Source organism: Sorex araneus, chromosome 6 (assembly GCF_027595985.1).
Source record: "Sorex araneus isolate mSorAra2 chromosome 6, mSorAra2.pri, whole genome shotgun sequence".
NCBI classification, from domain to species: domain Eukaryota; kingdom Metazoa; phylum Chordata; class Mammalia; order Eulipotyphla; family Soricidae; genus Sorex; species Sorex araneus.
The window spans coordinates 110,714,948-110,739,781 of record NC_073307.1 but is presented as its reverse complement, the minus strand read 5'-3'; the positions used below and the strand labels follow the sequence as shown (position 1 = coordinate 110,739,781).

Genomic DNA, 24,834 nt, shown 5'->3' with positions numbered 1-24,834 from the left:
CATGGGACGGGTCAGGGGATGGCTCATGTGAGCCGGAAATCCCAGTTTGATTCCCTACACCACATGGTCCTCCAGCACCACCATTCATGGCTGCAAGACAAACAAAAACAAGCAAACAAAAAAGGGCAAACACTAGGAAATACACTGGTACACTAGGAGAACAGTGCCAGCCTATAGGGTTTTCTTGGCTGTTGAAACTTAAAAAGTTGAAGGGTTTTGTAACAAGAAAGACGCTCAGAGCCCAGACTATTCAGGAGGGGTCATTTCCTCATTCCTCTGGGGTGACCCCTTCCCTTTCGTTGGCCTGCTCACCACACACGAAGCATAAATACGTTAGCCAGAAGCCGGCTATACAAACACCCACTAGCTCAAGTGCTAACCCTGGTGTGCTCCAGGACCCTGAACGCCTGTGGACCTGAAGACCAGCAGCAGCATTCCCCGAAAACTCAGTTCAGATTTTTTTTTTTCTGTATTTCAAGTATCTAGAGGCACGTGACAGCTGTCTAGTTTTGTAGCAGTGACTCTCAATTTGGGCTGCACAATGGAACCTTGTGAGCTGTTTGAAAACAAAAGCAGGAGCCAGGGAGATAGTTCAAGTGATGGAGCACATGTCTGGTATAGGTGAGGGTCCAAGTTCAATCCCTGTCATTGCATGGCCCCTCCAAGCCCTGGTGGTCCCCGAGCACCTCTGTGTATGCCCCTTCTTTAAAACTCAGAACAAAGCAGGGGCTCGAGAGATACTACCGCAGGTAGGGTATTTACCTCAAACGTGGCCGACCTGGTTTCAAACCCTACCACCCCACAAAGTCTCCTGAACCCTGCCAGGAGTGATCCCTGAGGGCAGAGCCAAGATTAATCCCTAAACACTGCCAAGTATGGCCAAAAAATCCAAAACCACAACAACAAAAACCCCACCAGACTAACTTCATCGTCCAAGACTAATTTTATCAGGTTCTGGTGGAGTGAGGATTCAAACCCCAGGGGTCAGGCCCGGACCCTGCAGAGGAGGTTGAGAACCACCAATCTGCTGTCTCGAAAGGTGCTCCTGCCTCATGCAATGTTGGTGCGCATGAACACTTACACTTTGGTGTTCATGTAATCAGGGCATCTCACAACTTAAGGACACGCTTCCAATTAATTGCTTTGGAGGAAAGGAACAGTCGGTGCTGGGTGTGGCGGCCCAGAGGGCGGCGCCTTCACGACGCACCCACCCAGGCTTTTGTAGTTTTGGCCCAGCTCTCCTGCTCCCCAGGCGCACACGATGAACACCCAGCCAGGTGTGTTCCAGCAGGGCCCGTGGAATGTGCTCCCTTCACCCCTGGCCAGGAGAAGGGCGAGTTTGTTAGGCTGGAGGGGATGGCTGACGTCCCATCAGTTTAGAGCGGCCTCAGCTCGGCAGAGTGGGAGGATGGATGACGGAGAGATCTGAGGCTTGAACCCAGATAACAGATATTTAAATGTGAAGTTTCTTCTTACGGATGCGCCCAGGAGCTAGTGATAGGCACGTGAGAAATGAGGCAGGAGAAAAGACATCGCTTTGATAGCAGCCTGCTCCTTGATCCTCTGATGGGTCCTGAGAGTTTTCTGGATGGTTCCTCCACTGCAGCTCCGAGATGCTGTGCTCCCCTGGTTGATGTGCTTAGCACAGCATGGATGAGCCCCTCCAGGTTCCAGGGGGCTGTGCCGGACCCAACAGAACCCTGTCGAAAACAGTGCAGGGTTTACAGGCTGCAGTGCAGGAAGTGCGGTGCGGTCAGTGTACTAGTGAGCAGGCCAGCTCGGTGCTCAACACCGTGCAGGACTTTCCCCTCCCCCCACCGCGGGTGTGCGGGTGTGTAGTTGTGCGGATGAAGGCAGGGAGAGGGACTGCCTCCCTCTGCCTCTCCCTCCCCGCCTTTCTGGTCACCTTCGCAGGGGTTCCCACCATCTCTCTTCCCACTTTTGCCCTGGATCTAACTGCTCGCAGGTTCGGCCTCTGAGCAAGTACCCTCTCAGCTTCCGCCTCTCCGTTTCCCCTCTCCTGCCTGGGCTGTGTCCTCTACGTCCACCACTTTATCAGGCAACCAAGGGCAAGGGCAAGTGGTTTTCAAAGCATCTTTAAACCCAAGGCTCAGGTGTCCTGCCACCCTCCCTGCTGCCGCCTCTCACACGTATCACCCCCTGCCCCCACTGACTTCTGTACCCCACACTAGACTGTGCCCATCCCTTGGCACAGCACCCCGTGCACACATGTCTCCAGTCCTAGCAGTCTCCTTGCCCAGAGTCCTCCTCTATTGCTTCCTTCCTCGGCATCCCCACAGTGAGGATCCAGGTTCCCCCGTATCCGCCAGCACTGGCTGGAGCTGTTTCTGGTGCATGTGTGAACGCCCAGGCTTTGGACTCTTTTCCTTCCCTGTGTCCTGCCCTCAGCTGGACAGGAACCCTGCCCCGGGAGCTGCCCAGAGGAAGGAGAATCCACTTAGATCCTGGAGCAACCCCAGCCCTGCTCCTGCTCCCCTCCTGTAACTTCCTTGCGCGCACACAGGCTCTGGACAAATGCAGCATCTGAGCTCTGCGCATGCTCCATGCCCCCAGCCTCTGGGTCAGTGCTGAAGCCCATTTTGTTACTTAGAAACCCCCTTTCCTGCCTTATAACAAAAGAAATCTTGGGGTCCACCTTTCATCAGCATTCCCACAAACCCTGCCTGGTACCCCTCAACCCCTGTTAACCTCCTCCTGCCTGCTGCCTTTACCCTCATACACTTGTTGCCTTGCTCTCTCTCTTGCTCGCTCGCTCGCTCACTCGCTCTCTCTACCTTTCCCTCTCCTTCTCCTTCTTCCTCTGTCTCCCTCCCTCTCCCCTCCCTCCCCCTATCCCTTTCTCTCCCTCTGTTTCTCTCTCTCCCTCTCCCCCTCTCCCTCTCCCCTTCTTTCCCTCTCCCCTCTCTCCCTCTCCCTCTCCTTCTCTCTCTCCCTCTCCTTCTTCTCCTTTTCCTTCTCCCTCTCCCTCTCCTTCTCTCTCTCCCTCTCCTTCTTCTCCTCCTTTTCCTTCTCCCTCTTCCTCTCCCACCCTCTCTCTCCCCCTCTCCCTTCGCTCCCTCTCTCTCCCTCTCCCTGTCCCTCTCTCTCTCTCTCTCTCTCCTCTTCCCTGCTCCCTGGACCTCTCCCCCCACTCCTCTCGCTCCCTCTTCCCCTCCCCCCACCTTCCCTATCTTCCTCTCTGCCTAAGGACAGACTTTGATATTCCACATCAGGGCTTTACTGTCTCTCCCAGGACGTGGTTTGGCAAGAGGGGGTGTTTGTAACTATTTCCTGAACAGATCCCCTAGTGTCCCCATGGAAGGCCTGGTTAGGGGAACCCTAGACCCGCAAGGGCCGGGCTGCGGTCTGGAGAGGGGGTACTGTTCCAATGCCCAGAGCTTCTGTGCTTGCAGGGGCTGGAGAAGGGACTTGGTCTGCTCGGCAGCAGCCACTCAGAGGTGAGGCTGGGGGCGGGTGGTGGAGGGTGCGTCTGGACCTCTGCTGTAACCAAGACTGGTCCTTCTGTCCCCGCAGACGTGGATGAGTGCCTGGAGAACAACGGAGGCTGCCAGCACACCTGCATCAACGTCCTGGGGAGCTATGAGTGCCGCTGCGGGGAGGGTTTCTTCCTGAGCGACAACCAGCACACGTGCATCCACCGCTCAGAAGGTACCACAGCTCTGCCTGCACCCCGCCCCCGCATCCCTGCCAGCGCCACCCCGCTCCCCACCAAGTCCCCCGCCCGCGCATCGCATCCCCGCCAGCCGCGGGGGATCCTGTCTGAGAACATCCCCATGTGAGGGAGATGCTGGGGCTCTGCACGGTCTGGAGGCCCGGGCAAGTCCCCGAACTTCACTCAGCTCCCGGCGGGGCCAAGTGAGCGGGTTAGACGGGGTGAGAGCGCAGAGGCGGCTTCACACCCTCACGGTCCCTGATTCTAATCTTTAAACAGGGCAGAGTTCAAACAGGACTCCACGTCTCAGGAGAAATAGAATGGGTGATTTGCCAAGTTTTTCAAAAGGGAGCTGCAAAGCACGGGCCCCAAGTGTGAACCTGCTCCTTGCTCGGGGTGGGGTGCTGGCGGGGGTGCCGGGGTCTGGGGGAGCTGGGGAGACCTGCTCTGGAAACAGCAGTGAATGTCCCTGTCATCAGCAGCAGTGCAGAACTGGCCTTCTCTGAGTTTTACATTCTCTGGCGTCCCCCCTCCCCGAGGGGTCCCCCGGCGGAAGGTTGGGGGGACAAAGGGACCCACCCCCTTCCCAGACTTGGGTTCTCTATGCTGTGGTTTTCTTCACTGGGGTCTCTAGTACCTGGCCCCCACTGGTTTGCTGGCAGTTCTTCTCTCATTAGTTCTTTTTGCCTTTATGCCTTTATGAGTTCCTCCGTTTGGTGGATTCTCCGTAAAGAGGCATTTAAGAGCTTGTGGCTGGTCATCCCAAGAACTGTGTGGTAGTGGGTGGTTTTCTCCCAGTTTGACTATACCCTAAAGATACTATACAGGAATTTAAGAGCGTGCCTTGCATCTTGTCAACCCTGGTTCAACCAAGGCACCACATATGATCGTCTGAGCACCACTAGGATCACAGAACCAGGGATGAGCCCTGAGCACTGCTGGGTGTGTGTACAAAAGAAAAGAACAAAAACAGCAAAGGAGGTCAGATGCGTAACTCAGGGATCCAGCTCAGGTTTGGGTCCCTGGCACTGCATGAGGCCCTTGGAGCCCTGCCAGGGGTCAGTCACTTCTGAACATAGTGTCAGAAATAGTTCCTGAGCACCACCTAGTTTGGCCCCCCAAAACTGAAAAAAAAAATAGGCCAGGAGTACCTTTGCCCCAAGTGTGTACCTTCCCCCATTCTCATTACCATGGGCCATGAATATCTTTTTTTTTTTCTTTTTGGGTCACACCCATTGATGCATAGTCCTATTACTCCTGGCTCTGCACTCAGGAATTACTCCTGGCAGTGCTCAGGGAACCATATTGGATGCTGGGAATCGAACCTGGGTCGGCTGCGTGCAAGGCAAACGCTCTACCCACTGTGCTATCACTCCAGCCCCCATGAATACTTTTTGACCCAGGGTAAAATAAGCCGTGAGTGCCTTTTGCTCCATCAGTACCTTCGGCCCCTTTCTCACAACTGAAGGATGAAGCAGGTTGAAGTTTTTTCCTGTTCACCCACAATTTGTAGATGCATTGCTTCAGTGATGCCTTTAGTAACTTTTAAGGGGGTTCTCCATGGAAGATAACTTTGCCTTGTTTCCAAAATGATGACTCCTTGCTTAGACCAAATCCAACAAGCTGTCTGGGTCTGGTGAGGACCCCTGGGCTCAGTCGCCCTGTCTGATCTGCTCTGTCCCTCTTGCTGGCGTGAGGAGGCGGCCCTGGGTCCACTGACTGCTGGGGTCTCTGCGAGCAGCCTCCGATCCAGACAGAATTAAGTGCTGCTGCAAGAGTTATGGCGGGGGTGGGGCTAGGGCAGACCCCTGAAGTTGCTTAAGGCCAGCTTTCTCTTCTGGTAGTAGGAAGGGGGGTGAGGAACAGGAGACCCAGATGTGGCTTGAATACCCCCCAGTGTGGAGCCCACCCTCGTCCCATCATCACCCCACCCCCCTGCTGGTGCTCTGGAGACTCAGCAACCCCCACCCCCATTAGCCTGACTTCCCTGGCCCCATCATTGCTCCCCTGCCCCCCCCCCAGCTCTTTGGAGACTCAGCACCTTCCCTCCCCCACTGTCAGCCTGACTCCCTGCACAGCAGCTCGGCCCCTTCCTCCTTCCTGCCAACCTCCCCCCCACCCCCTCCTTCCCCCCCCACTCTACCACTGATGACAGACACAGGCTCCTCATGCCTGAAGTAAATACAAATGCAGTTTCTCTCTGCTGTTTGTGTTTTCCAAATTTCCTACAGCTCAGACATTCTTGGATCCCCCAAAGAGTCTTTAAAATGAACCTACTTGTCTGGACCTTAAAACCAAAATCCAAGAATCTGCGTTGTGGTCTGGAAGCACTCTGTGATTGTGTTGTTTCAACTCGATTGCCTGGTGATTCAACTCTACCTGGGCAGCAGATAGTAGCGTTCTGTAGTGGGGACCTTTTCCCATCCAAGGGGCCTTCGCTCTGTCAGTGTGACAGTCTGTCAAGAGCACTGCTTCAGGAATTCCTCCCCGATATGCACATTAAACCCTTAGAACCTGTGCTAAAATAGACTTTACAAGCCACAGCTGATGCTGTGAAAGTGGGAACAAGAAGGTTAACTTTGTGGGCTGCTATTTCCTAAGATGCTATTGGTTTTCTGTGGGGTTTCTTGTGTGTGTGTGTGTGTGTGTGTGTGTATGTATTATTTATTTTGCTGTTTTTGGCTTTTAAAAATAATGGCTTGCAAAATGATCTTCAGCATAAATGATTGTAATAGCGGACTCTGCAGGAAAGCATAAGTGACAGATTTTTTTTCTTTTCCTAATCCTGATGCACAGCCCGTGTGTTTTCACCCATGTAATGGGGGTAGGCTCGAGAGACATCGCCCCTGCTGCCTTTGTCCCTATTCATGGGGCTCCAGCGAATCGAGCATTCCTCTTTCATTTGTCTGCTCTGAAAATAGTGTTGGATGTGGTGCTGCTGCCCTTTCAGAGTGGAGGGGAAGGTGTCAGGGCAGGGAGGCTGAGGCTGGCTCTCAGTGGGGTGTGCAGCCCAGATCTGTGGCAGCTGCATGTGTTTGCAAGACAGAGTTGGATTCAGTTCCCAGAGATGCTCTTCAGCTTGCCTTGAGACCTTGAGTCTGGCCACCACCCAAATGGGGGCATTTCTCATGTTTTGGAGCTTGTTTCCTTTATGATGAATTAAGAAACATAAAAATATGCTGCACTCTACCCCAGTATTAGAAGGAGCCAGGCCCATGACCAGATCCATCTGCTTTTCTTAGCTGGCCTTGTCAGTCTTTAGAAAAGCACTGGATCACCTCTTACAAAAGGCATTTCTAGAGCTCTAGCTTGACAAGTGGTGACATTGGGGGATATTTTTTCAGGTGTTTCCATGGCACTGGTCACATGGGAAACTTTCATGAACTATTTCTTTTTCTGTTTTTCTTTTTTGGGTTTTGGGTCACACCAGGAAGTACTCAGGGCTTATTCCTGGCTCTGAAGTCAGGAATTATTCCTGGTGCTCAGGGCACCGTATGCCAGGGATTGAACCCAGGTCAGCTGTGCATAAGGCAAGTATCTTACCCACATTCCTATTGCTCCGGCCCCAAATATTTCTTTTTGAAAGAAAATTGGAGGGGGAGGACTGGAGTGATAGTACATGGGTAGGACACTTGCCTTGTACACAGCCAAGCCAGGTGTGATCCCTAGAATCCCAAGTGGTCCCCCGAACACAGCTAGGAGTCATTCCTGAGTACAGATCTAGGAATAACCCCTAAGCATCTCTGGATGTAGCCCAAAAACTGGGACAAATATGGGGGTGGGGCGCCAAGAGATAGTACAATGGGCAGTGCTTAGGGCTTCCTCCTTGTTCTGTGCTCAGGGATCTCTCAGAAAGCTCTTCAGCTACGCACAAGGCAAGTACCTCACCTGCTACACTCTCAGGCCTTTTCCTTCACATTCAGACTCACTATGGTTTACAGCCTGACAGAGGAGTTGGAGTACCAGTTTCTGGGCCCCGAGGCTCTGGCCTCGTATACTTAATGAAAAACTTCTGGGGTTGCTGCTTTTCAGTAGATTGGGAGGGCTCCTGCCACCTCAGGAGAGTTGAACCATCATATCTTCGGGTGACATAATACAATTTTCATATTTGTTCATTGACCTGGCTTGGTTATAGTGGCATTTTTTTTAAGTGGGACTGAGGTCATTTTATCCCTGGAATTGCTCGATCCCACAGCACTACAGGGAAAACCCCTCCCCACTCTCCAATATCAAGTTCATGTCACCCCAAAACCAAAACAGAGGGCGGAGAGATAGTGCAGGAGGCAATGCATGCCCTGCACATGGCTGACTGCATTTAAATCTCTGGCACTGCTTAGGGTCCCCCAAGTCCTGCCAGGAATTACCCCTGAGCACAGAGCCAGGAGTAAAGCCTGGAGTACTGCTGGGCACGGCCCCCAAGACAAAATAATAAAACAAATTTAAAATTTAGTGCTGATGGAAACCCATACATATGGATCTGCACATCACCCTCCCGCTGCCTCTTCCCTGCCTCTCGCACTACTCACGGCCTGAAGAGTCACCCACGTCACCTGTGCCTCTTGGTGTTTTGCAGAAGGTCTGAGCTGCATGAATAAAAACCATGGCTGCAGTCACATCTGCAAGGAGGCGCCCAGGGGCAGCGTGGCCTGTGAGTGCAGGCCTGGTTTTGAGCTGGCCAAGAACCAGAGAGACTGCATCTGTGAGTACAGACCCCTGTCCACCCCGCTGGCCCCCCTGCCCCACCTCAGCCCAGCAGGTGCAGAAGGAGAGATGCCGGCTCCAGTGAGACCCAAGCGCACTGTCCCTGCAGAGGCTCCCAGAGGGGAGGGAAGTTGGGTGGCTTGTCAGAAGGTAATGAAACTCAGGAGTGTGCATGTTGGGTGTTGAGTCTCTGTATTTACGCCGAATAAAACTAAGTGTCCCCGTGGGATGGTCTTGGGCACTGTCTTCCGCTCACCCCCAGGCACCCCATTATTGCCGTCTGAGAATAGCCTATGTTCTTCCATGCGTTCTCAGGAAACCTTAATATCCGGCCTGAATTTTAATAAGGATAAGGGTAATAGATAACTCGGGGGAGGGGGAAGCATTTATTATGTGCAAAGACTTGTCCAGAGGGGTGCCACATTCCATTTCATTTCCAAAACTATCTCACATTCATAATTTCAGGAGGTATTTGTGGAGGAGGTAAAGCCACAAAATCACAGCAGGGAGTCCATGGCCAATTAGAATTCATGGAGGGCCTGCGATCTGTGAGGCTAGAGCGTTCGGTCCCTTTTTCTGCTAGCTCAGTAGCCTGCTAGCCCTGGATAGGCCAGTCGTTCTGTATTTGTCTCGCACAGCACATCAGGTCCTTCATTTTAGGGCAGGACACTCAGGGTTGAATTGTGCTTTTATGCATCTTTCTCCCCATCTTTAAGCTCTTCCGAGTTGGCGTCTTTGTCTGCCTTTGCCTCTCAGCCCTCCCCTGCTGCCCGCTGCAGGATGGGCTGCACACACACTTGTTTAATGAATGGGTTTCTCCAGGGTCCACGAGGACCCAAAATTAGAGAAACACAATAGAGAAACTCCATCAGCTCATAGGACACAGCCAGCCTCTAGTTTCAATCCCAAACCAAAGTCTACCTTAGAGGAAATCCTAGGGGTATTCCTTTAGGAAATTGCTCCTAAGCCAGGCACCTTCTCGAAGGCCCCAGTGGTTTTCTAGGCTGATTGTCTACACAGAAGTGGCCTTAGCAGTGGAGAGGAAAGGAGAAAGTTTCACGACCTCATTCTTGATCTCCACCACAAAGCATAGCACAGCCTCTAGGCCTGCCAGCCAGCTGGAGTAATCAGACCATGGTTCTGATGTACTCAGTATCCCCTACAGGAAGGCTGCGCTTGGGGACTTCTGGGGACCCAGCACAGTGGGGCCACTCGCCCTGGTATCTGATTATCTTCAGAAGGAGAACCCAGGGGCTGGAGTGATAGCATAGCAGGTAGGGCGTTTGCCTTGCACGCGGCCGACCCGGGTTCAAGTCCCAGCATCCCATATGGTCCCCTGAGCACTGCCAGGAGTGATTCCTGAGTGCAGAGCCAGGAGTAACCTCTGTGCATCGCCAGGTGTGACCCAAAAAACAAACAAAAAAAAAACAAAAAAAAAAAAGAAGGAGAACCCAGATCCTCCAATGTTCTCCTGTGGGCACAGACCCTTCACAGTTTTCAGGGGCCAGTAGAATTCTAAAGGCTTAGTTTTAAAATTTCAAATATTTTAAGGTATTAGAATATTCTAGGTAATAGAATCTTTCTGAGAAATAAAAGAAATACATGGACTTTTACCACATCAACAGATGTTCCTTTTTATATATTTTTTTAATTAGTTGTTCATAAGGATATGCATTTTTTTATAGAACTGTAATCTCAGAACAGTTTTTTTTCTCACATTGAAAACCTATATTTAGGTCTTTAAGATTAGAAAAATAAAAGGGGCCTGAGAGACAGTACAGTGAAGAAGCACTCGCCTTGCATGCAGTCAACCCGGGTTTAATCCTTGGAACCATGTATGGTTCCTGGAGCATCACCAGGAGGAATCCTTGAGCACAGTCAAGGGTGGTCCCAAAACAAAACAAAAAAAAAGAAAGGAAGAAAGAAAGAAAAAATAAAGAAATTCCAAAGGTAAAAATTCAAAAACTCCCAAGAGTATGAAGAAAACATATAACCTTCCCCTCCCCTCTCCTCTGCCTTTTCAGTCTGATGAGTAGATAGTTTTGTAGATGGCTTGTCATCAATGCACTCAGGCAGTCTTTGTAATTATTGGTTAAGTTGCATTAATTGTGGAGAGAGAACCATCATTTCCTCTGATTATGCTCCCTTATAACAAATTCAGATGTAATCTAATGAGAGAATCCTGACCTATATGTGCAAATTAAATATTGTCTGTTTGCTCCACACATAAAGTTCAAAAGCGTTTCCCAGAGTAACTGTTTTACTATGCAAACTTATCCCGATAGAGCAAAGATGTGGTCAAGAATCTGCTGGTGTAACTTCTCTTGCAGCATGAAAATATTCCCTGGCCTTCTCACCCCTGCCTCCATGTCTGCCTCTATTCAGTGGGCATTTCTACAGTTCATCTCGCGAGCATCTGTTGCCACAGGCAAGGACAGGCCTGAGTGGATTCTCCTGCTAGTGCACTGGGCCTCGCATGTACTAGGTGCCCAGACACAGCCAGAAGCAGCCAGACATGGTGGTGGGAACCTCAGGGCTTCATGTGTTAATTCATTTTCCTCTCAGTGACCTGTAACCATGGCAACGGAGGGTGCCAACACTCCTGTGAAGACACAGCCGAAGGTCCAGAGTGTAGCTGCCACCCACAGTACCAGATGCATGTAGATGGGAGGAGCTGCCTGGGTGAGTGGAGACCCCTGCCCAGGGGGAGGGACTGCCTCCATCCCCCCTTCTAAGCTGAACCTGAACCAAGAGTAAGCCTAGCCCTGCTCCTCACTTCACTCTTTCCCATGTTGAACCTCATCTGGTGCGAAGATTCCTACACATGTGTCCTCAACTGGACCCTTCTCCACCTCTGTCAGTGTCAGTGGATTGAGCCAACCATGGGGAGGGGGACCCCTTCTACCTCTGCAACCTTGGAGAGCCCTTTCTCCTCCTGGATCTGGTTGCTCTTGGCACTGGTGTTCCGGAGAGGGGGACCATGGCTCCCCAGAACTTGGAGCTAACTCTCTGTATTGCCTTTCTGGGCTCAGGAACCCCACAGGGCTCCTTTGCTGATTCAATGATTCCATTATTATTGTCACCCCACCCCCATCCCCGTAGATTGCAGCAAGGAGCTGCTGTTTCTCTCTCTTTCTTTCTTTCTTTCTTTCTTTCTTTCTTTCTTTCTTTCTTTCTTTCTTTCTTTCTTTCTTTCTTTCTTTCTTTCTTTCTTTCTTTCTTTCTTTCTATCTTTCTTTCTTTCTCTCTTTCTTCTTTCTTTCTTCTTTCTTTCTTTCTCTCTCTCTTTCTCTATCCTTCCTTTTCTTTCTTTCTCTTTCTTTCTTTCTCTCTCTCTCTTTCTATCTTTCTCTCTATCCTTCCTTCTCTTTCTTTCTTTCTTTCTTTCTTTCTTTCTTTCTTTCTTTCTTTCTTTCTTTCTTTCTTTCTTTCTTTCTTTCTTTCTTTCTTTCTTTCTTCTTTCCTTCTTTCTTTCTTTCTCTTTCTTTTTTCTTTCTCCCTTTCCTTCTTTCTTTCTTTTTTTCCCCTCCATATTGGGGACACATCTGGCAGTACTCTGGTAGTCATTCCTGGCTCTGTACTCAAGAGTAACCCCTGGCTCAGGGGACCATATATGGTGCTGGGGCCTTGAGCCAGGTTCATCAGGATGCAGGGCAAGTGCCTTAAGACCTGTCCTAGCTCTCTGGACCACCAGCTCCATTTTCTAAGTTCTCAGGCCCATGGTTCTTTTTGTCCTGAACTGAAGAGACTGGCATGAATCTAAAACTGCCGTTCTCGTGTGTCTCTTTGGTCAGGGCAAAGGACTCTGCTGTATTTCCCGCAGAGCCTGGCTCCAAGGCGTGGTTGTGGAGCGCTCAGACCCCAGGCCTCACACAGGCCTCCTGCCTGGGGTTTCCGTGGCAGCGCTTGGGGATGGATGGTGGGACTCGTTCAGTCTGAGAACTGTGCTCGTTTGCGTCTCTTGTAGAGCGCGAGGACAGCGCCCTGGAGGTGACGGAGAGCAATGCCACATCAGTGGCGGACGGGGATAAACGGGTGAAACGGCGGCTGCTCATGGGTAGGCGCCTCACCCGCTCTCCCCTGGCCACTGCCACGGTTCCTTTCTCTTCCCAACTTACTGCATGAGGCCTGAACTGGGGCCCTGTGCCCTCAAACCAGCTGGACCGGGGTGAGCGGTTCCTGTCAAGACAGGGTGTGTCTGTTCTTCACCCACTCTGCTGTTGCCTAGTCACCATCCGAGAGCCCCTGGTGTTGCAAGAAGAATAACCAACCGTCTGAATAACCTGGTCAGCAACCCAGGGCTGCCAGCAAGCCATGAGTCTTGGGCCCTGAGCATCGGATCCTCATCTTTCTTTAACTCGGATGCAGCAGAATCTCCTCCTAGGGTTATCCAGAAGCTGAGTTGAGATGATGCTATGAAAAGGTGCCCCAAATCTAAAGATTGGGACTTAGTGGGTGCTCAGCCTCTTTCTTCTGAAAATTGTGATGGGAAGAGCAGATGGGCACCCTCCTGCCTTAGATTAGCATGGAAATGCGTGTGGTGTTTTGTGCCCCACATCCAAAGATTGGGACTTAGTGGGTGCTCAGTCCCTTCCTTCTGAGAATTGTGATGGGAGGAGCAGATGGGCACCCCCTGCCTTAGATTAGCATGGCAATGTGTGTGGTGTTTTGGGTCTACTCTGTTCTTGACTCAGCCTGTGTTAAGGAAAGGAAAAATGGCTGCAGGAGAGTGTTGCTTGGCTGTGGGTGGTGGCCAGGCCCAGCTATGGAGCCGTGGATGAGAAAGAAGGAAGGGCCTGGCTGTGGGGGTGGGAAACCCATTGGCCCTGGAAATGTTATTATTCTGCAGAAAGCTTGGCTTCACCTCAGTCAGCCTGGTCTTTTGATGGCCTCTAAGTTAAGCAGTAGGTAAGAATTGATCACCAAGCAGGTGGCCTATCTGAGTTCTTTTATGCCCTGTTAAATTAAGACACTCCAGGTGGGGGTGGAGCTCTGTGAGAGAATGCCTCCCCTGAAGGTAGGTCTGGGTTCATTCCCGGTACCTTCCAAAATTACTTAAAATTGCACATACAAATAATGTAAGAACTTAAAATAAACTTAATTGATACTATTAAGCTTGTAATAAAATGCATCATTTCCTTGTCTTATCATTTCTCTCTCCTCATCCCATTTGCCATGGGCAATACTTTTCAGTTTTTCTGATTCCCCACCCCCCTATTTCTGAAAAGGGGAGTGTAGACACTTTTTTTACTGTTTTTCTGAGGTATTAGCTTTAGGTCTTCTGCCCTCATCAGTTCTCTCTCTTTCTCATACCCTTTCTATTTGGAGGGGGGTGCATACTGGCTGTGATTAGGGGCTATTCCTGGTTCTGTGCTCAGGAGTGACCCTTGGCAGTGCTGTGGGAACCATATGTGGTTCTAGGGATCAAACCTGGGTCAGCTGCATACAAGGTGAATGCCTGACTGCCTGTGCTCTCTCTCTCTAACCCCTCCCCCTCGTACCCTCAGTATGACTTTATCGTTGCTTCCATCATTGTGACTATGAACATCTCCACATGATTCGCACCTGAGTCATACCATGTGTTATGATTACAGTGTCTTCGTTTCTTTAGCTAAGTTCCTCCTATCAATTCTTTTTCAGATTTCTATCAGAGTTTTAGAATCCTTTTCTATGTATTTAAACACATCAGGTAGCTTATAAATTTCATTTTCTTCCCCAAAAGTTTCTTTTGAGGTACCTCGCTCCTCCTCGGTGGGGTTCACACATCCCTGCTGTGAATTCCACTCACTGGTTTGGTTAAATCCCTTTGTTAGTTTACAGAGAGACCAAGACAGAGATTTTTTTTTCCACTTTGCATGCTGGGAGATGCCTTTATAGTAATTTGCCTCAGTATAAAAGCCAGAGTTCAATAGAAGATTCCATCAGGTTTGACTGGTGTTTTGTTGTTTTCAAGCAATTAGTCCTGCTTTAAGTTTTAACTCTTGATCCTTTGTATAGGTCTTTTGTAAGTGGAAGTTCTCTCTGGGTTTTTTCAGGATCTTCTTGCTCCTGGGGATTTGAAATTTCACACTCATACTCCTTTATGCAGCTTGTATTAAGCATCCAGTAGGTCTTTTCTTTAGGGACACTCAAGTGGCTTAAGTTTTCATATGATTTTTTTCCCACTTTGTTAATTTTCTAGGCTCTGCTTTCTCTATTCTTTCTCTCTGAAACTCCTGATAGTTGACTGTTTTGATCTTCTACTGTTCTTTTTTTCATTATGTTTTGTTCTTTTTTCCCCTCTATTCTTTCTATATGATATATCTGTCCTTCTCTTCCCACCTCTTCCCTCCCCTCCCCTCCCCTCCCATCTCCTCCCCTTCCCTTCCCTTCTGTGGTGCACAGACTCAAACCCAGGGCATCACACATCAAGAAAGGCTCAATAACTATTATTTCTCTATTCTTTGTAGCTGGGGAATCACATCCCCAATTCCTACTGGAATATTTTAAAGGTTTTATACTAATTTTTTTCCAGAAGCTTACTTTGATATTTTGTTGTGTGAACCTGTTTTTATTTCATGGATACTTCTCTCCTTGTGGAAGTTAAATACAAGTGTTTTAACTTCTCTTTCGATATTTTTATTTTGTCCAACTTCTCTCCCTTCCAGTATCTGATTTGGTATGCTTACTTCATATTAGATGCTTTCTTGAAATGTTTGGTTCTTCTTAGCTGGCTTTTCAGTCAAAAGTGAAATACTAACCCTCTCAAAAAACAAAAACAAAAACAATTGACTCTTCTGTCCGAGTGGTGGGCTTCAGGCAGTGACTTAATCATTTTATCTGGAGACCTTCAAGTGCTGGTCTCTGGTTCTCAGTTGGTCAGCTTAGCTTAGCTGGAAAGGAATCTTCTAGTCTCTCATCAAGGGAACATAGGCTTGACTGACAGCTCTGAGGTGGGGGACCAGAGCTTGGCAGCTCTCCTCAAGGTGTAGACTTTCCCTGGTGACCTCAGGAAAGAAAGAAAGAAAGAAAGAAAGAGAGAAAGAAAGAAAGAAAGAAAGAAAGAAAGAAAGAAAGAAAGAAAGAAAGAAAGAAAGAAAGAAAGAAAGAGAGAGAGAGAGAGAGAGAGAGAGAGAGAGGAAGGAAGGAAGGAAGGAAGGAAGGAAGGAAGGAAGGAAGGAAGGAAGGAAGGAAGGAAGGAAGGAAGAAAGAAAGAAAGAAAGAAAGAAAGAAAGAAAGAAAGAAAGAAAGAAAGAAAGAAAGAAAGAAAGAAAGAAAGAAAGAAAGAAAGAAAGAAAGAAAGAAAGAAAGAAAGAAATCTTTCCAGCACAGAAACTTCTTGAATAGAGAAGGGGTAACCACTTAGCTGTGGGTGTAAGGGAAATATCTAAGAGCTTATTTACCTGTTAGATTCTGGATCCATTTTCATTCCATTGTTACTTCTGCCTCTAGAGTAACTTAGTGCTCTCATTGCCTGAGCCTCTCGGGGATTCTGCGGCTGACGTCACTTTACTGTTTGCTGGTGTCCCCTCTGCAGACCAGCAGTGTTTAACTTTGCTATGCTCCCCCTTTCACGTGCTGCTTCCAGAATGTTTGCTAGCTTTATCTCTTGTCTTTTATCTCTTGTCTTCTGTGTCTTTAAATATTTATGCTTTTAAAAGATCCATTTATTCTCATTCTCTTGGGATTAGGAGAGGAAGGAGATCATCAATCGTTGTCATGCTCAGAACTGTTCTGTCATATTTCATTAAAATTCAGCTTGTGACCCCTATCCTCTCCCCGCCCCAAGCCCCGTCACACATACACCTTTGGATTTGCGAGTGAGTTGCCCTTTGAAATAAAATCAAGTTTCTGGAGGCCTAGATGTTAACAGTTAGCACAATGAATCTTGCATTTGTCTGTTATTTGGGTACCTGTATGTAGCAGTATGAAATTCAGAACTAGAATTCATCTTTGTAGTTGTAATTGAACACCTGTGGCTGACTTTTCATGTAGATCTGACATCTGACAGATGTTTCTCCTTTCAGGGAAAAGTAGACTTCTTATGTGAGTTGATGGCAGTTTCCACAGTGAGGTCATTTGTCCACAGCAAGAGAACAGTTGGGGTTGGGGATACTTACCCTCTCCTGTTTAGTGTTTTACTCAGATTGAAGGGAGGGGGCTCAGGATTTGAGAGGGACTAGCCCACTTTGCCCTGGTCTACATTCATATCTAGACTGCTAGATGTGGGCACAATGAGCAGGTCACAAGCTGGCCCACAGGAACTTGTAGTGGCTTCAGATCCTCCAGTGGAGGGGAAGACCCACAGGCTGGCAGGGACCTCTCTGCCCCTTGGACTAGGCGGTCAGATTCCCTGAAAATGTCAGTGACATTAATGGTGGGAGGAGCTGCCCCTGCAGGGCGTGGTGCCTTGAGGGATAACTGTGAGGACCCCATCATGCTTCTTGGCGTTCCTAAATTTTTGTCAAGTATTAACATGGCACCAACAGTCCTTTCCTTCCCGCTTTGCCTCAGGACACTAACTCCCTTGTTTCTTATCCCCTTGCTAGAAACATGTGCTGTCAACAATGGAGGCTGCGATCGCACCTGTAAGGACACTTCGACAGGAGTTCACTGCAGCTGTCCTGCCGGCTTCACTCTCCAGCTGGACGGGAAGACCTGTAAAGGTAGCCTGTGCCCCTCAGCTGCGAGTGTATGGAGGGGCACCGAGGCTGCTCTTCCCCTCCACCTGGCTGACTCCAGCTTTTCTTATGATTCATATTGACGGGATTGTTTCTTCCCTGGCTAGAAGAAGGTTATAATTGAGTAAGCTTAATTAGAACTGGCTTAATTACACCAACTGTTGAGAAGGTCAGTTCTACAAGCATCAAATATTCCTTGTCAGGCAGTGGCCTTATTAGAAAAAAAAAGCAGTTCAAGGAAACATTCATTTACAGGAGATAATATCATCATATCATAAATAACAACCTAGAGACTATTATATGAATAATAGCCTAGAGATTATTATATGAATAACAGCCAAGATGATTATCAGAACTTAATGAATAACTGTACTATTAACTTTTACTGATGAATCGACCCAGTGGCCTGCTAGTACTTCATGGGCAAGAGTACAAAGGCTTGGTTCTTTGACATGATAAAAAGTAGATAACCAGATGAAACTGAAAAAAGATAAGATTAATTTGACTATCAGGAATCATTTAAAAGCATTGAGGCTATTTGATCATACATAATTTGCCAAAACAAATGTTCTAGTTCCTTATAACTTTAATCATTAAACTGGAATGGACAGAATACCAAAGGAGCCATCTTTTCCTGAGGGAGCAGGCAAGGACAAAAATGTAACAGGAGCTCTTCATTGTTCCCAAGATGCATTTCCCTTGATGCTTGTCAAGACCAGTGGAAGTCAGAATTCGTAAGGGAATGAGACACTTATCTTTCAAAATTGGTCATACCAGATAGGAAAACGTGTAGATTAAGAATGCTGGTGAATACTTTTGCATGACTGTATGAACAAAAGAATTCTCTGCTTTTGTTCAGAGAATAATGAAGCACACAGAGTAAGTATTGCTCTCTGATTTGCCAATGCTTGCCTGTTACAGATATTGATGAGTGCCAGATCCACAACGGAGGTTGTGATCATTTCTGCAAAAACACTGTGGGCAGTTTTGACTGCAGCTGCAAAAAGGGATTTAAATTATTAACAGATGAAAAGTCTTGCCAAGGTATGTGTGGAGACGTTGTTGTTCTGCACGATGCTGGTGGGAGAAGAGCAGTGACCCCACCCCATCAGAGACTAGATTGCTGGCTTATTGACCAAGTCATAATCAACCCTCCCACTTGCGCTTCACGTTTTCCATCTGTAAGATAGACTAAAAACACTGATCTAGCTCACAGATTTATTTTGGAAGCTAAACTGTTAATGATCAGAGAACACCCCAAAGAACCCATCTGGGGTGATTACAGTAGAACGTATTGCTAGAATGGTATACGGTTATCTTGGTATTGAGGTTTTGAATAGTTTTCCTTTTCTAAAATTTGTTCTATGTTTTATTTTCATACCAAAATTTCATGACAAAATGTGTAGATAATGTGTGACTTTTCCAAGGTCCCTCTTCCCTGCAAAATAGGGTGAGCCTATGATACCCAAGGACAGTAGATACAAGGGCCAGGAGGATTGCCCCATAGCTGGAAGCCTGCTTCATGAGCAGAGGGGAGAAGGTAGATGGAATAGAGAAGGGATCACTAAGAAAATGATGGCTGGAGGAATCAGTCAGGATGGGAGATGTGTGCCTAAAGTAGATGATGGACCACACTTGATGGCCTCTTATTGTCTGTGTTGCAAGCCATGATGCCCAAATGTAGAGAGAGAGAGTATGGGGAATAGTGTCTGCCATGGAGGCAGGGGGAGGGTGGGAAAGGGGAGTGTATTCCGGGGATATTGGTGGTGGAGAATGTGCAGTGGTGGAGGGATGGGTATTTGATCATTTTGTGATTATAACCCAAACATGAAAGCTTGTAACTATCTCACAATGTTTCAATACAATTTTTAAAAAATGAAAAAAAAGGGTTAGCCTATAATCATGATCACGTGGCCATCGGTATGTCTTTATAGCTCTTGTTGGAATGACCAGTTTTTGATGCCTGGAGAGTGGCAGGGTGGACTGAGTGGAGGAGAGGACAGTTGGTCCTTGGACAGGATTGCAGACCCTTTCTTAGATATGTCATTCCCACATTAACCGTGTTAGGGGAAATATTGGGCAGTGGTTGTTATTGATCCTTGTTTTTATTGGTAAGCTGTTTTGGGTGGGAGGTATCAATTTATGTTTTTGGATGAGCTTCTTTGAAAAACTTTTGTTTTGGCTCACTCCCAGCAGTGCTTAAGGTGCCACGTGAAGTGAGGTTCTTTCTTGATTTTCTCTTCTTAACAGTTATTTTTTTCCAGGCAGTTTCAAGTATATCTCCCTTCAAATTCAGTGAGTTCTTTCTTGATAGTTACTGTGGTTTTCTTCCATTTGACTTGGAAAGTGATTTAACGGTTCCACATAATGTTTCATAATGTATAGAGCATGAAATACTGTTTAAGCTGTGTAAACACATTAAAAAGGAATCAGAAAAGTGATCTCATTATTTTTGGCACAGAAAAGTCCATTGTGAGCAGCCCAAGTCGGCTACTGAACAAGTCTACTTTCTCAATCGCTGGCTGATGTTAATAACAGAATCCATAACATGGCATCAATTACTGTAGAAGAAACAGACTTTTTCTCATTTTTCACCCATCAGTCTTAATAGAAGACATATTTGCACAGAAAAACTTGCTGAAGAAATTGCCAGGATTTATGGGAAAAGCTAGGGATGAAAAGGTTTTGTAAGAATTTGCCCTTTATTTTATTGTTTTTATACCTCCAGTTTCTTCCAGATATACATATTTTTAATTAACATAGTTTCATGGCACATTTGGTTTTAAATATATACATATATTTAATTAACATAGTGTCATGACACATTTGGTGTTGGAAAAGAGCTCTAGCAATGAAAGGGCCTGTCCTTGACTCCACACTAGTTCTGGTTTATCCATTTGAAGACATAAAACATAACTTTGTAAATAAAACCCTCTAACAGGTTGAGTAAGTGAAGTTTTAAAATCCTACTTTAAGGAAAGATGTAAAGACCAGAACAGGAAGAGGAGATGATTAGAGAGACAAATGCAGCCTCTCCTGTGTCCTTAGCTGGTGCCAAGGTGACTCTGAGCTGAACCAGGCAGGGAGAGGTCCTGTGAGATGAACAGTGTATGTGTGTGTGTGTGTGTGTGTGTGTGTGTACAGAGATACAGGGTGAATAAAGCTAAGGAATGGGCCACTTTGGAACTGAATTTCAGTTTCCACAGGAGAAAATGATTGAAAATGTTAGTGTCAGTACATTCTTTTTTAGTGAAGAGGGTATTAAAATCCAGGATCAATAAACATCCTGCGACTAAAATACTATTCTGGAAAGATCAGAAAGAGATGTGAATCAGATTTATTTCTAAGTTGGGTGTTTTCTCTGTTTAATTTACAGTAGCTGATAAAAATCATGCTTGTTGTCTCACTAATACTAATATAGTGTCACACATTGGTGTCCCATTGCAGTTTGTGAACCCTTTTTAGGGAAATTATCTCATTTAGCATCATTTCAATATATTTAAATCATTATGGAAAACTCAGATGAGATTCCAAAGAAACTTTTAGGCAAGTGAAATTTGCAACAGAATTCAGAAACAAGACTTACTGTGGGTCACTGTACCCTTTTGTCAAACACATGGGTATAAGTGATAGCAAATCACTCTTTCTGTTGGTTTGTCAGTGGTTGTATTATTGTAAATGTGCTCCGTCCACTTCTCAGAGTGGTTTCAACTCGTCTCTCCCTTTGACCATTCCAGATGTGGATGAATGCTCTTTGGATAGGACCTGTGACCACAGCTGTATTAACTATCCTGGCACATTTGAGTGTGCTTGCAACAAAGGCTACACCCTCTATGGCTTTACCCACTGTGCAGGTGAGCAAATGGCCTTTCTAGAGTCAGGAGAAGTTGGGCCTGCAGGAAAGAAAGGCCTGCCCCTAAAGTTATTCCAGCTCAGAGCCTATTCTTCCACTTTGGGATGGGACATTCCAGTGGCACAGAGTCCATCCATCAGCTCCGGAGAACTCTCTGCTAAGGGAAACCACCCCACCTTTTTGCCTTTAACAAGTTGAGTGTGAAATGGAAGCGAGAGAAATGAACTTCTGTGAATTCAGAAGAAACTGAACAGCTGTGAGTTTTTTATAGACTTTATAGGATGCTGTTGTATTCAGAGAATATCTCAGGGGCTGCCTCCAAATCCTTCGGAACTTGGCACCAGATGGTGGTGGTGCAGGCCTTAGAGAGTAGCGCCCAGTCCAGGCACCCTGCTGTGCAGGGGCACTGGCTGAGAAGCCTTAATTTGAGCTCTTGGAGCTGGTCTAGGAGCTTGAATCTGAGTAGGTCTTTGACATGGAAGTGGATTTTGTCTCTGCTGGGCCCTTGTGGCAGCATGTTCTGATGGCTCATGAGCAGTGGTCAAGTAGCCCATGGCACATGCATCAGATTTGTCACCAGCCAAGTCCTACTCTGCCACCCCTTCTCAGTTGCTCAGCAGGTTTTTAGAGCACAGATTGCAGTTCTGATGCAGGATGTCAAGGGTTTCTGAGAATCTGAGGATGCAGGAAGCATCGGCATAAATGCTATGCTTCTGCTTGAGTTGTGTCCTGTGCTTTAAGAGAAGGGATGAAAGTGACTCTCTACAGTATGTCTCTGCTCTTCCACCCAGCCTCAAAAGTGCTAAAGTCATACTCTTCAAGTCCTCGAAGGCACGCCATGGAAATATGGAGGCCTGTCTGGGTTTTAGTCGATTTCACCTTCTAATCCAGACACAGCCTCACATTGAGGGATATTACCCCAAGACCATGATTTTTTTTCTTTACCTTTTCTTTTTTCAGAGGAGGTGACCTCTTCTGCAGTGCTCCTGAGGTCCAGGAGTCCCTTTTGGTCATCCATGGCCAACTTGTTGGGCAGTTCAATGCAAGGGCTCAAGGACACCATGCTGCTTAGGCTCCGTGATGTGGCAGATCCCCTGGGCCACCTAGCGGTACTCAGGGCCTCCAGCGCAGCTCCCAGCAGTGTTCAGGGAACCAACTGAATTATCCCAAATTCAGTTTTCTGGGTCCTTGAGAGTTTGAAGGATTTCCTCAGTCTGAGGAAGAGGTAGCAGATGATGCAGCAGTCACAGGGCAGGTGTGTGTGTGTGGGGGGGGGCCCACATTGATACATCTGAATGACAAAAGAGGTCAGCATTAGTTTCCCAGGTCATTTGGGACATGCCCCAAGTTGTATAGCCTAAGCCCTGTATTAACTCACTGCCCCTGGCTAACAGCAGTAGGGGCATTTGCCTTGCACAAGGCCGACCTGGGTTCGATTCCTTTGTCCCTCTCAGAGAGCCCGGCAAGCTACCGAGAGTACCCTGCCCACACGGCAGAGCCTGGCAAGCTACCCGTGGCGTATCCAATATGCCAAAAACAGTATGTTACTGTTTAACATACTGTTAAACAGTATGTTTGTTTTATAGAGTTGAGGTATTACTGTCACTGTATCACTGTCATCCCGTGATACAGATGTTGTATCTGTATCACAATGGTGATGTTACTGCTACCCGCTCGAGCAAATCGATGAGTAACGGGATGACAGTGATACAGTGACAGTGATACCTCAACTCTATAAACTGCCACAAGGGGAAACCTAGTCTTCTTTTCCTTGGTGTGTAGCCCAGAAGGATGGTGGAGCTTGATATCGGCCGCCTGTGTGGTGTCTTGAGTTTGGACATCAGCAAGCAGAATGTAGCCCCTCAGTGTTCCTCACGGGGAAATGGTTTCACCAAGAACAGCAGCTGAAACCACCCTAGCGGGGCTGCCTGGGGACTGGGGTTGAGTGCACCTCCTCCAGGCAGTCAGCACCCGGCTGGGTCATGGTGGGGGAGTCAGTCATGGGTTTTCCTCTCCCCCCACCCTCCATCCCTCCCCAACCCTCCGGCTGGAGAGTCAGCAAGGAGACGGTGACAGGAGAGTATTTTGCTCCACAGACACCGATGAGTGCAGCGTCAACAATGGAGGCTGCCAGCAGCTCTGTGTGAACACAGTGGGCAGCTACGAGTGCCAGTGCCTGCCTGCGTACAAGCTCCACTGGAACCGAAAGGACTGTGTGGGTAAGGGGTGCCCCACAGCACTCCCCACTTCCCACCCTATGGAGTGCGGCTCACCGGCCCCCACCGAGCCCCCTCCCCCAGCGGCAGCAGCCTTCTTTAAATAGGCAAAAAACAGGAGATACTTGGCAGGCGCTTTGGTGTTTCCCTCTGTGCTTCTGCATAGGTTGGAACTCACTTCTCTTTTCCTGGTTGCTTTTCTGCATGATTGAAAAAAAAAAAGTTCTAAGGACTCCTTCCCTGTGCAGGAGGCAGTGCTGGTGCGGCACTTCCTTCTTTCCTGGGGGCCTTGCCTGCACGGTCCCGGCTGTCCTGGCCAGGCCTGGAAGCCTCCTTCTCTCTCTGTATGTGTCTGTGTTTTGTCCTATCTAGAAGTGCAGGGGCTCCTGCCCCCTAGCGTGTCACCCCATGTGTCCCTGCATTGCGGTAAGAGTGGTGGCGGAGACAGGTGCTTCCTCAGATGTCACACTGGCATTCACCTCTCTTCAGGTGAGTGGGGCCGAGGCTGTTGGGTAGGTCCTCATGCCAGGGCCAGGCCTTCCTGCCCTGTCGGTGTTAACTGCCCTCCCAGGGCTTCCAGGTCTTTATCCGTCTTTATCAAGAACCCCACCTGCTGGGTATTTTTCTAGGGGTCCCTGTGATATGTGGGTGGGGGGGTGATTTCAGCTACTATGAGCAGAGACTGTAATCTTGCTTACATGTTGACAATTCATGTTCTGTCTGTCAGGACTGCAAGAGGCCTACTCTGTCATCTGCGGCTCTTCGGTCAGAAACAAACAGCAAAAATCAAATGACTCTGCTTTCGGGGGTAATTACCAACCCTGGGTCTTCTGTGAGGCTCCGAGTGTTCCTCGGTCTTCCTTCACGGGGTGCCATTCTTGGGTACTGGATTGACAGGTTTTTTTTTTTCTCTTGTGCTTGCAAGATCATTTGAGGTCCTATCTAGGTGTTTGACCTCAGGTGGAAGAGACAGTGTCAAATGTGTACGGGACTCTGTCCAGCCCTGGGCAGAGGTTCACAGAGCTCTAAGATGTCGAGACTTGGGTCTTCCAAATTCTTTATACCCCAGAGCACCTTAAAAACTCTGGGGAAATGCAGGCCCAGAGCACAGATTATTAGTGGCGATGTGCGTGGCCATGACATGGGGAGCAAGGACTCTTTCCGGAAAAGGGGTTTCAAATCCTTTCTGGTTTGTGCCAAGACAAAGAATAACATCTAGAACTCTCAGTGGGCTCCTCACCCCAGATTTATTCAGCAGTGTGGCTATGCTGTGGAACCTCTGGACAATGAAGTGACTCGAGGTCATATGACAAAGCCAGGGGCACCAGCATGGTCATGCAGCTCCCGTGATGAGCTGAGTTAACTGTGTGACCTTGCTTAGCTGATTGATCTATACCAGACTTTGGGGGCACTTTTGCTTTAATCTTGAGAAAGAAACTGAGGTTCAAAGATGTGAAATAACATATAGAGTGTGTCAAGTGGAGTTAGTGAAGCCAGGATTCTAAGCAGGTGTGTGGACCCGGAGTTCTCAGCACTGTCCTTCACTGCCCCATCTGCTTGATGCTGCATCCAACCAGAGCAAGCAGTTTGGTCTTCACCACAAAAGCCTTCAGTGATGGTCATGCAGCGGTTAAGGCCACTCCGAGGATGGGCATGCACATAGTTAGCAGTCACTGAGTTCTGGGTTGGAGCATGAGTAAAGTGGATGGGGCTCTTGCTTTGCATACAGCC

General features: G+C 48.0%; 1 protein-coding gene across 1 annotated transcript in view; it reads left to right on the top strand.

Annotated features, from left to right (window-relative positions):
- The window catches only part of SCUBE2 (signal peptide, CUB domain and EGF like domain containing 2), a 75,310-nt gene that overhangs the window by 12,985 nt on the left and 37,491 nt on the right, over positions 1–24,834 (top strand). The window contains exons 4-13 of the mRNA XM_055142366.1: positions 3,535–3,669; positions 8,247–8,372; positions 10,940–11,056; positions 12,342–12,431; positions 16,903–17,019; positions 17,956–18,078; positions 20,772–20,888; positions 22,984–23,106; positions 23,476–23,592; positions 23,831–23,911. Of these exons, the coding sequence (XP_054998341.1) occupies positions 3,535–3,669; positions 8,247–8,372; positions 10,940–11,056; positions 12,342–12,431; positions 16,903–17,019; positions 17,956–18,078; positions 20,772–20,888; positions 22,984–23,106; positions 23,476–23,592; positions 23,831–23,911 (1,146 nt within the window). The remainder of the gene's footprint in view (positions 1–3,534; positions 3,670–8,246; positions 8,373–10,939; positions 11,057–12,341; positions 12,432–16,902; positions 17,020–17,955; positions 18,079–20,771; positions 20,889–22,983; positions 23,107–23,475; positions 23,593–23,830; positions 23,912–24,834) is intronic.